The following is a 12,040-nucleotide window of genomic DNA, read 5'->3' as shown; positions in this document are numbered from 1 at the left end:
GGTCAACTAACAACTACACATACCATGATGCAAAAGAAAACAGAAGAGCCTTTGAAAAAGAAGATATCACAAAGTGTGGTGGTAACTCTWAACAACCCTTCCCAGTGTCTCTATAGACTTATAACAAAGCCCTCCTGCAGCGTGTGGAGTTAAACTCAGTGAACTGGCTGGTATGGCTGGTGTGTAAACAGGCTCCATGTCAATCAGTCATTAGCAGCAGTGGGGGTGCCAATTAGGCCCAACGTGGCCTCTATTAGGGCTGGGATGACTCCTGTCACTGGGAGGGAGGAAGGGAGCGCCGGTCTACAAGGCTAACAAATGCCATGTTTTCCTGTAATGTGAATTCTGTGTACTATATGGCAAGCACAAAGTGGCTGAGCTCCCCCTCTCTGTCTCTGTACCCCCTCTTCCCCTCTCTCTGCTTCTCTTTCCCTTATCCCTCTCTCCCCCTCCCCATCAGACCTCTCTCTGCCTGTGTGCGCAGCCTGCTGGTTTGAGCCGAGGGAGCGGAGAGGGAGAGGGAGAGGGAGGGCAATTTCTAGAAGGCTAATGCCATCAATGCTCCCTCTAAGCTGTGCGCACGCTCAGTAGCACCGAGACTGCCACGCTGCTCCCCGGGACTGCCGTGCAAAAATATCAGCCCACAGAGAAGAACGAGATTGAACTTCACTCAACTTTCTAGAGCAGGCCTCCCGAGTGGCTCAGTGGTCTAAGGCACTGCATCGCAGTGCTAGTTGTGCCACTAGAGATTCTGGGTTAGAATCTAGGCTCTGTCGCAGCCGGCCGCGACCGAGAGACCCATGGGGCGGCGCACAATTGGTCCAGCGTCGTCCGGGTTAGGGGAGGGTTTGGCTAGCAGGGATGTCCTTGTCCCATCGCGCACTAGCGACTCCTGTGGCGCGCCGGGCGCAGTACACGRTGACACGGTTGCCAGGTSCACTGTGTTTCCTCCGACACATTGGTGCGGCTGGTCCGTACGGGATTTTGCAGCGATGAGACAAGACTAACTACCAATCGGATACCACAAAATTAGGGAGAACGGGGTAACGGGGTACAGGGCAAAAAAAAACAACATTATACATTATAGAGCAGTGGTCACCAACGGGTCAATCACGATCGACTGGTCAATGTCCAAGTCATTCCTAGTCGATCGCCAAACATTTCTGTAAAAAACCCAACGACAAAGCCTTGTGTTCCTACTTTAAAAATATATATATATTAGTCTCAGGCTGTTGGCTCACCTGATTCAGCTGCCCTGCGCYCTGGGTAGGTCATCTGTTGACATTTTGAACCATTTCATGTGTCTGAAGGTACAAACTGACTTCCCGGCGGGCCCAGAGAGCAAATCAAGTGCACTATAGGCCTACCGCTGGCTAATCAGATGGCGCAGATGACCGTTTCTGCAGTAACGTAGCAGGCATAAAAGAAAGCTACAGAAAAGTTGATTTCAAAATGTTTAAAACCATGACTAGAGAGAGAAACTGTCAACTTTATGAGTGAGTTCATGTTTAAGTTCTTACTCAGCATTGTCAACACTTTGTATTCAACACTTTTACAAGCCATAAAATGCGAGTTCTTCCTATTTCTACTCAGAGCTACAACAAGCAGTGCATCAGTAATGAATGAGTAGGAAAGTGTATCTATAGGCTTCAGTTGTTATTATTAGCGGCTTGGGTATTTTTTAATATCGAGGAATATTTCACTTTCTCTGTTCATAGGAGTAACATGAATTTGTGCACGATGCAGAAATAATGCGGTGTAACTTGAGTTTCGCCATCATCTGGAAGTCACTTTTTGGTCAGTGTCAGTGGAGGAAAGGGAGAGCGGAGGGATGTTGAGATGCGGACCCTCAGTCTAATGCTCTCTCCCACATCTGAGACTGACCATCAGATGCAGGCACAATAAGCCCACAAAAAAAATATATATGTAAATGTATGCTCACTCAGCTGTGCGTCACAAGTAATACAACAACGGATCTATTACCGGTGTGATCATATAGCCTACTTCAAGTTTTGAAATATATATATTTTTAAATGGCCTGAACAACAATGCATTGACAGGGCAATTCAAGCAAAGCCAATATGCGGTGATAACGTACATTGCTACWGTACTGTTTTTAATTGGTTAATGTTCCATAGGCTTATGTTTTTTAAGTCATGTAAAAAAACAATTTGAGCGGTAGATCTCGGCTTGAATTTTGACTCAAAGTGATCTTGACTCAGAAAAGGTTGGTGACCACTGTTGTAGAGTTTGCCTTTACTGTGGCAATTGTGATCGAATCAACACGATATTAGCCACTTTGCAACATACCGAAACAAAACAAACTATGCAAGAGATTTTGTTGTAGGCAGAATGCATCGGAGTAGGATTCTTTTGCATTGACATGCACTACTCAGCTCGTACTCTACATAGACCGGTYCAGCATAAACAATCAGAGCTGCAGTAGACCTATATGCAAATAGACCATTGCCATATATGGATCTGTGCTATTTACTTTGAACTGGACTGTGTTTACTGCATGAGCAGTCGTGAGTAGATGCGGATGTTTTGAGATCAAAGCAAGAGCTGCATGTAGCCATGTGGGCACATTTTGTTCATATTCTTCGCTTGTTAGTGAGTTATTAGCCCAGTTATAGATKATTTGTAGTCATCAATAGGGGAGTGATTGCTTCCTACAAGAGCACAAAACATGTACATTTTTTATGAAAAGCGAGTCAGGTAAAGGGGCAGTTTTTTATTTTACCAGGTAAGTTGACTGAGAACACATTCTCATTTACAGCAACGACCTGGGGAATAGTTACAGTGGAGAGGAGGGGGATGAATGAGCCAATTGTAAACTGGGGATTATTAGGTGACTGTGATGGTTTGAGGGCCGGATTGGGAATTTAGCCAGGACACCGGGGTTAACACCTCTACTCTTACGTTAAGTGCCATGGGATCTTTAATGACCTCAGAGTCAGGACACCCGTTTAGCATCCCATCCGAAAGACAGCACCCTACACAGGACAGGGCACTGCCCTGGGACATTGGGATATTTTTTTTTAGACCAGAGGAAAGAGTGCCTCCTACTGGCCCTCCAATACCACTTCCAACAGCATCTGGTCTCCCATCCAGGGACTGACCAGGACCAACCCTGCTTAGCTTCAGAAGCAAGCCAGCAGTGGTATGCAGGGTGGTATGCTGCTGTGTATTTTGAGACAGGCTTGAATAAGCTAAGTAGCCAATAGGCAGAGAGTAGCATAACCTGTCTGATTCTCTGTAATAATGGTATGGGAATAATACCGCATTTTATTTTGTGAATTGATTTCTTGCAAACACCACAACATTTCCAGTCACCTCCTTGTCTGAAGGAAAAGTGGATAAACAGGTTAATGTCAAGCGCTGCATGTTTTCTTTTTTCCCACCAAGTCTCATGGAATGTTGGCCTGCATTGAACACAACACAGTGTCTGCTACTGTAGGCTGAATGATGGAACAGAGATGTCCATGTTAAAATGTTATGGGATGCATTTCTCCATTGTTTTTGATGGTAAGCCACTCTGGTAGGCCTACATTATGATCAAATAGCCACAGTAGCCTACTTGGCCACTGTTAAACCTGTAAATTAACTTCTTATGGCTGCAGGGGCAGTATTGAGTAGCTTGGATGAAAGGTGCACAGAGGTGCCCAGAGTAAACGGCCTGCTCCTCAGTCATAGTTGCTAATATATGCATATTATTAGTATTGGATAGAAAACCCTCTGAAGTTTCTAAAACTGTTTGAATTATGTCTGTGAGTATAACAGAACTCATATGGCAGGCAAAAACCTGAGAAGAAATCCAACCAGAAAGTGAGAAATCTGAGGTTGGTCGATTTTCAACTCATCGCCTATTGAAAACACAGTAGGATATGGATCTGTTTGCACTGCCTACGGCTTCCACTAGATGTCAACAGTCTGTAGAACCTCGAATGAAGCTTCTACTGTGATGTGGGGCTGAATAAGAGCTGAATGAGTCAGTGGTCTGGCAGAGAGCCAAGTCCTGGTCACGCYCATTCCARATGATAMKGACTTGCGTTCCATTACTTCTATAGACACAAAGGAATTCTCCGGTTGGAACGTTATTGAATATTTATGATAACAACATCCTAAAGATTGATTCTATACTTAGTTTGACAAGTTTATTCGACCTGTAATATAACTTTTTGAAGTTTTCGTCCGACGTTATGCGGGACCTGCACAAGCTTTTGGATTTGTGTACTAAACGCGCTAACAAAAGTAGCTACTTGGACATAAATMATGGACATTACCGAACATTTCTTGTGGAAGTGGGAGTCCTGGGAGTGCATTCCGACGAAGATCAGCAAAGGTAAGTGAAGATTTATAATGCTTTTTATGAGTTTTGTTGACTGCACAATTTGGCGGGTAKCTGTATGGCTTCCTTTTGTGGCTGAACGCTGTTCTCAGATTATTGAATATTGTGCTTTTGCCGTAAAGATTTTTGAAATCTGATACAGCGGTTGCATCAAGAACAAGTGTATCTTTAATTCTATGTAAAACATGTATCTTTCATCAAAGTTTATGATGAGTATTTATGTTATTTGACGTGGCTCTCTGCAATTTCTCCGGATATTTTGGAGGCATTTCTGAACATGGCGCCAATGTAAACTGAGGTTTTTGGATATAAATATGAACTTAATCGAACAAAACATATATGTATTGTGTAACATGAAGTCCTATGAGTGTCATCTGATGAAGATCAAAGGTTAGTGATTCATTTTCTCTATTTCTGCTTTTTGTGACTCCTGTCTTTMGCTGGAAAAATAGCTGTGCTTTTCTGTGATTTTGCGGTGACCTAACATAAACGTTTGTGGTGCTTTCGCTGTAAAGCCTATTTGAAATCGGACACATTGGTGGGATTAACAACAAGATTACCTTTAAAATGGTATAAGATACATGTATGTTTGAGGAATTTGAATTATGAGATTTCTGTTGTTTGAATTTGGCGCCCTGCACTTTCACTGGCTGTTGTCATATCATCCCGTTAACGAGATTGCAGCCATAAGAAGTTAAAGCAGGTACAGCCTCAGTGATCACAGTAAACGCACTAGAAGTTGCACAGAATTTAGCAGACCTGAAATTAGCTCAGTGCTGATTTTTTTTTGAGGGAACATTGGTGTGAAGGAGTGGGTTGTTAAAGCTAATGGGTCTACACCTACACCACAGTGTGTTTGTAAGCGTGTGTTGGTCAATACGCTAGCTGTCAGTCGATGTACTGTACATTGTTTCCCTGTCAATATGTTTCCCTGTCAATATGTTTCAGTGACTTGGTCATAGTGCCAGGGAACAAACACACACGTGCTAAACCACAGAACCAGGCCTTTAGCTGTAGCGGGGCTGTAGTTGGGAGCCTCTCTCCTGCTCTCTATCCACTCTACAAAACCAAAATGTTGACTTTGTGGCAACATCAACAGTGAGGCCACTAACACATAATTATACCCATATCTAGACTCAGTCCACTTTACTGAATTTGACTGACGAGGTGCTCATATTACCAGAGCTGGTGCTTCACAGAGACCGTGTGAAACGTGGTAGATATGTGCTCCGCTGTCTGCATTGATGTCCCTCTCTTCTGGTTTGTGTGCTGCACCTCGTGTAAAGCCTCTCAGTGCTGCAGTTTGCAGTAGGCTATAGGCTGTCAGGATTAGCAGCCAAGAAGACATGCATGGTTCTGATAGACTGTCAGGWCCATTTGCATGGCACACAGATCTGTCACTCTGTTGATCTGCCAGTTCTAATGTCACCATTGTGTGGAATGCTGGTAAAGGTCAACTTTATTTCCCTTGTCCTACAAGTCTGCCACCATTACCTTATGTTGCAGTTTGATATGTCGTCTCCTTTCCACAGCTCAGCTACAGAAGCCACATGTTGGTAAATATTCAAAATAGTGCTGAGTGATTAGCGCTTTTTGAGGTTGGGTCTGTTTCGGATAGATTATTAAAAAGTATTCACAATTTTCAATTTCAGTTTCGATAATTAAAAAAAAACATGAAATGCACTATGCATTATGTGGGTTGAATGCTGTAACACAGAATAAAACAATTAATACACGTCTTATGATGGTAGTGACTGCCCATTACTGCTCACTTATTAACCATCATTTATTCACATTACTTTACTTTAATACAATATGTCAGTTGTTGTGTATATTACATTTGTTTCATTTGATGACTATTACTTCATTCCAAGTCACCATCTCATCTCTGTAGAGCTACTGCCTATGGTGTCTGACAAAATACGCTATTTTAGTAGTTCTTCAAAGTAAATAAGGCATACATTTATAACTGCTGAATACCAACTATCAATAACTTAGATCATGTATTTTCTGGTAAAAATTCCTTGCGAAGCAACTGCTCTCTATGTATCCGAGTCAAAGAAACACAGAACGGACAAGTAGGCGCGCAATAGATTATGGTAGTTAATTATCACATTTTCTGCGCTAAACTATGTAGAACACTGGCCTGCTGGAAACTACAACTCCCAAATACATCACACAGTTCGAGTGCGATCTGATTTATCTCTAGAGAAACTGCAGCGCAATGTGCGCAACAAACAATGGAATTAAAATAATTGATCCGACGTTGGTCAATGAACAAAAAAATAACCGACATTTCAGTTGAACACTCAGCACTAATTCAAAATGATAAAGCCATCAACAATTTGTTATTTTCTTTCTTCAGTCTTTTACATAATATTAACAACTTGGGAAATATGCCTGACCATATTAACACAATGAGACCAGTATTTCCTTGGGGAGGATTTGGAGAAGAGTTAGAGTCTGTTAATCTGAGGTACTGTTGGAAAGGAGTTCATCCTTACTCACAACAAAGATCTATTAATTCAGGACGGTGTATACAGCTGTCTGAGGAGATGTTATGAAGCCCTACAAAGGTTAGAGTTGGCAAAATATCACTGTTCGGGTTCTACTGGTATTCAAGCCATCATGAATAATCGACCCTTGACCTCTTATCAAAAATACCACTAGAACTCAGTATGATGAGTATGATGAGGTGTTTCTCCCCCCAGGTCTGGAGCTCAAGGCTACAGAGCAATTAATCACTCATGTTTATGTAAACGGTTTTGCAGGCTTGTCCAAGGCACGTGTGGATTAAATTGTAAGGCCTTGTATTTGCAAACATGCCTGCTAACTACCTACGCGGGAGGCCGCAGAGGCGCACAGACTCATGGTAAGTGCATCAMTGAGCGTTTCATCTGAGCCTCTGGGCCTCAGATCCACCGAACCAGAGGTTTAATCAAATTGAATGAGATCTCTAAAGATGTGTGATGGCCTGGGAGACTCCCTCAACGTGCTGTAGGATAAAACATCACGACCACACTGAAAGAACTGGAGACCAGCACCAGCTTTATTGGTACTAAATGTGAGTCTACACCATATAATTTAGATGAGTCCCCCATCTAATTAATTAACACACTCATACATTCATTGCCACCTGTTAGGTCAGCGCTCATTCAAACACACTAAAGTACATGTGTTAGCCTATGCTTTGCTTGGCTATGTGGCTTTGTGTGTTATGATCCTGTGATTCAGCAGTCATTGATATCTAGGTGATGTCTGCATGAAGATGTGATGTGGACAGTCTGGATGATACTCACTTCCCTGCGGCGTAGACCTCTGCTGTGTCAAACAGATTGATGCCGTTCTCGTAGGCTAGACACAACAGCTGCTCCGCCATCTGTTGGCCGGAGAGTGGAGCGAGGGAGAGGAAAGAAAGAGGAAGGGAGGTGGTCGAGAAATCACTGATCGGTGCTTAAGTGTTTTCAACTATTAAAACCCGGTCTGCATGTATGGGGTTGTAACCGCATGGGGTTGTAACCTTCCGTGCTATGGCACGCGTGTTGCTTCTCTGGCTCTCTATGTGTCAATATGTTTAGTGTAAGCAGTGGACTATAGAAGCATGTAGATAGTTGTGAAACTGGAGAGTGACTGACTGATAGAATAACAGAAAAAACACAATCCATCTGCTCTCACCTCATCCGTTATCTGCCCTCCGAACGTCACCCATGTTCCTACAGAGAGACGACAGGGAGACTGTGTTAGTAGTCTATCAGACTAGAGATACATAGAGAGAGCAGTGTTGAAGAGGCAGTGACGCCACACACTGATTACTGTAGCTTTTTAATTATAGTTAGAAGAGATGAGGCTTTGGCAGAGTTTGCCATAACAGTGTTAGTCAACAGATGGAGGTCTCAGCTGGCATTTCTGGCATATCTTCACTCTCCAAGATATCTGCTAGGAAAATTATTTGGTGTGAAATAAATTCCCTCTGTGGTACACTTTGTGTATTTCTAGTGAAAACAACAGCAGTCTGGGTCACCTCTAACACATTTTTGTCTCCTATCCCCTCCGCCACCCCCTCACCCCCTCTCACACTCACCTAGTCCAAGGCAGGACACCCTCAGGCCAGACTTCCCAAGGTTTCTGTCAGAATACAGAGAAAACATTATCCTTAATATGGTGTTGATACTGGCGCTGTGCTTTTTAGTGCTGTAGGTGTTTTATATAGTCAAGCTTTGTTTAAAGTAGTTCCATGCTTCATGACAATTAATGTATCTGTGTCTCCACTGACACAGACTACTGGGAGGTTGTAACAACTATGGCAGTTGACAACCATGACAGCTCACGAAAAAACATTTTGTCTCTCTGTACTCTGGATGCAGATGGAGGGGAGCAGGCTCACAGATGCCCACCAGGAACACAGATCCCTATAGCAATTCCCAGTCCCTAGAAAAATCGCAGCTCAGACACAGACTCCACCGCTGACAGACATACACAGGTTTGGTTAAGTTCTCTTTTACCTTTCAGTCTAAAAAGTCACAGGTAAAAGAAAGAGAATACACTGGGAAAACCTGCAGTAGGTAACAGGCTTATTCTAGTGTTAGAAATTCAGGGGCACCAAAAGCATATTTATTTTTTCCATCAACATTTCAAGCACATTCAATTATTAATTTAGGCAGTATTCAAAAGATCGAAAGCCTCAAGGTTGCATAGCTTTCTGTGCGGTGCATTTAACAGGCTAATATAATTTCACCAGGGCAGCTTTGTCATGGCCAATAACTTCAAAAACATTGTCAGGGCAACACAGAACAGTGAACCACAGAGGATGATTTGAGGCGGCGCTAGGCTACAACCTTAAATGCTGCACTTGTCATAACAGGTACACCACAGAAATAAGTAGAACCATTTAATGTATTTCTATGGGGTACACAATGTACCTTGTCCCTTCCTTCCTAAGCTCTCAATACGAATAATCCAATCCAAATATGAGATCCTTAAAGCCGGTGACCTTATCTCAAAACACAATGAACCATACCAACTAAAAACCGTGAGCAGAGAACCTCGAGTTGCCTTCTGCTGGAGGTAAGTAAGATGTGTGGGATATGGAATGATGTAATGGCTGTTGTGGGAGGAACAGTGTGTAGGTATATGTGGGGGGTCTGTCTAATTTTGTAGGAGTATGATTGTGTGCATGTGGTTATTATTGGAATATACATTTTCACACTTACTGTGTTTATGTATGAGAGTGTAGCCATGGCTGTGTGTGTGTGTGTGTAGGATTATGAGTGTGTGGGTGTCTTGTGAAGCCATGTAGGTTTTCTACATTGCTGTGGTGATAAGAACAAAACAATCCATTGATGTTGCTCTGAAAAAGCCAGGGGATCCAAAAAGCCCACTTTACATGTGGACTGAGATTCAAAATAAACCAGCACCATCATTTCAGCTCTTAACAAGCATATGCAGTCCAGATCAAGAAGATTCTCTCCTCAAATGTCGGGTCCTTTAGGGTCTCTTTCATGATATCTTACCATGTGTTATCTGCAAGTCCAGTGCACTAAGAGAGGAAGAGGCGAAGCGAGAAGGCCGACTCCGACCTGTGTGAAAATAAAGCATGGACGTGGGGATTTTTTGTACGGAGGTCAATGAGAGTATCGAATTTGGTCCAAAATGAAATGTAACTGCTAACTTGCTACGTGTGGCCTATATAATCGAATAGAAGTTTTGTAACGCTAAGGTTGTGACAAATGTACTAATATAAGTGGACGTGCGTGACATAGCGCCAACTTTGCAAAAATAGATTTTATACCGTAGTTGTGTCTGTTGTTCACATCCGAATCTGCCATCTCATTGGCTAGAATGTTCCCGCTTCCTCCCGCCTGCCTTCTGCCTTTGCAGCCATTGATTCCCATTGTTAGTCCAGCACCTTGTAAGTATACACAATAATATTTGGTGCAATACAGTACACAGACACACAGTCTGGTCCATCTTATGAAAGGCAACTTCTGTATTTTTCCAGCAACTAAAAATGGAAGTTGCCTTTTCAAAACAATGGCGGGAAGATGGAACAGGAAATTGGCAAAAGGTGCCACCGATAAGTTTGCTAAATTAAGAAAAAAAATTGACAGATGAAGACATACAGGTGATGAAAGCAGTATAACTCAGGGGAACATTAACGATGTACAAGTTAGCGATGATGTATCAGATTGTTTGCTTGCTAGCTAGCTAACGTTTGTGTCTAACGAGGCTAACTACACTAACTAATTGTAAATTCAGGCACGAATACCTGTGATAAAGATAAAGAAAAATAGATACACAAAAGTATGTGGACAACCCTTCAAATGAGTGGATTCGGCTATTTCAGCCACACATGTTGCTGTCAGGTGTATAAAATCAAGCACACAGCCATGCAATCTCCATAGACAAACATTGTCAGTAGAATGGCCTTACAGAAGAGCTCAGTGACTTTCAACATGGCACCGTCATAGGATGCCACCTTTCCAACAAGTAAGTCAGTCAAATTTCTGCACTGCTGGAGCTGCCCTGGTCAACTGTAAGTGCTGTCATTGTGAAGTGGAAACGTCTAGGAGCAACAACAGCTCAGCAGCGAAGTGGTAGGCCACACAAGCTCACAGAACGGGACCGCCGAGTGCTGAAACTGCCTGGAAACAACGTCAGGAGCTTCATGAAATGTGTTTCCATGGCCGAGCAGCCTACCTGCCCATACATAAAGTTTGGTGGTGGAGGAGGAATAATGGTCTGGGGCTGTTTTTCATGGTTCGGGCTAGGCCCATTAGTTTCAGTGAAGGGAAATCCTAACGCTACAGCATACAATGACATTCTGTGCTTCTAACTTTTTGTTAACAGTTTGGGGAAGGCCCTTTCCTGTTTCAGTATGACAATGCCTCCATGCAAAAAGCGAGGTACATACAGAAATGGTTTGTCGAGATTGGTGTGGAAGAACTTGAATTTTTTTGTATCTTTTATATAATTGTTTTTATTATTATTTGTATATATATATATATATATATATATATATATATACACTCTACTGTATGTACAGTAGCCAATTTGTTGTTTTTCATCTGTAGACACTGAATCAGGTCGATGAAATGATTGGGTGAGGACTGTTGTCATGGCTTGAGGTATTATACATCAAAACGCAAATGCTTAATAAGTTAAGAGAACGGTGCACATGGCCTTCACACACACTCTGTGCAACCTGCTCAGAAATGAGACATACAGTAAAGCTGTTAGCCCAGATAAATTGGGAAGCATGCTTCTGGACTCCAGTCACAACAAATCGCCATAAATTGTTATTCCAGAATCACAGTATTGTTCAACTACAAGTGCAGGACAGGTGTTTATTTGAGTTAGGTCCTTCACAAAAAGTAACCGACAGATCAGACACCCAGTCTGGTCTCTGTCATGGTTCACCTAGACGATACATCCCTTTATCAGTTCTGTGTAGTGCAAAATATTTTATCAGGCTGGCTGTTGATACTGCATGTTGGCCCTGGGCTATCATTCACCTCTATGCCCTCCCCTGCAGGAATCTGGTAGCAATACTGTAGCAGGCTGGTTTGATCTGGGGTCAGTTTGCTGCTACGCCTCCCTGGACACAGACCGGAAGAGTAAGGTCACCTACATCTCTTACCCTCTTCAATTATGGACTACCGACGCACACTGCATTACACTACAGTCAGGAGC

General features: G+C 42.8%; 1 protein-coding gene across 8 annotated transcripts in view; it reads right to left on the bottom strand.

Moving 5' to 3' along the window:
* kcnab2a (potassium voltage-gated channel subfamily A regulatory beta subunit 2a) overlaps window positions 1-12,040 on the bottom strand; it is a 131,220-nt gene that overhangs the window by 14,009 nt on the left and 105,171 nt on the right. For all 8 annotated transcript variants that reach the window (XM_023992719.2, XM_070445015.1, XM_023992733.2 and 5 more), the window contains 3 exons: window positions 8,433-8,476; window positions 8,027-8,064; window positions 7,651-7,730 (listed from right to left, as the gene is read on the bottom strand). In XM_023992719.2, coding sequence (XP_023848487.1) covers window positions 7,651-7,730; window positions 8,027-8,064; window positions 8,433-8,476 — 162 coding nt within the window. The remainder of the gene's footprint in view (window positions 1-7,650; window positions 7,731-8,026; window positions 8,065-8,432; window positions 8,477-12,040) is intronic.

The sequence above is a fragment of the Salvelinus sp. IW2-2015 genome, linkage group LG1 (genome assembly GCF_002910315.2).
Source record: "Salvelinus sp. IW2-2015 linkage group LG1, ASM291031v2, whole genome shotgun sequence".
NCBI classification, from domain to species: domain Eukaryota; kingdom Metazoa; phylum Chordata; class Actinopteri; order Salmoniformes; family Salmonidae; genus Salvelinus; species Salvelinus sp. IW2-2015.
The sequence above is the reverse complement of the archived record's forward strand: the minus strand, read 5'-3'. Positions and strand labels throughout refer to the sequence as shown.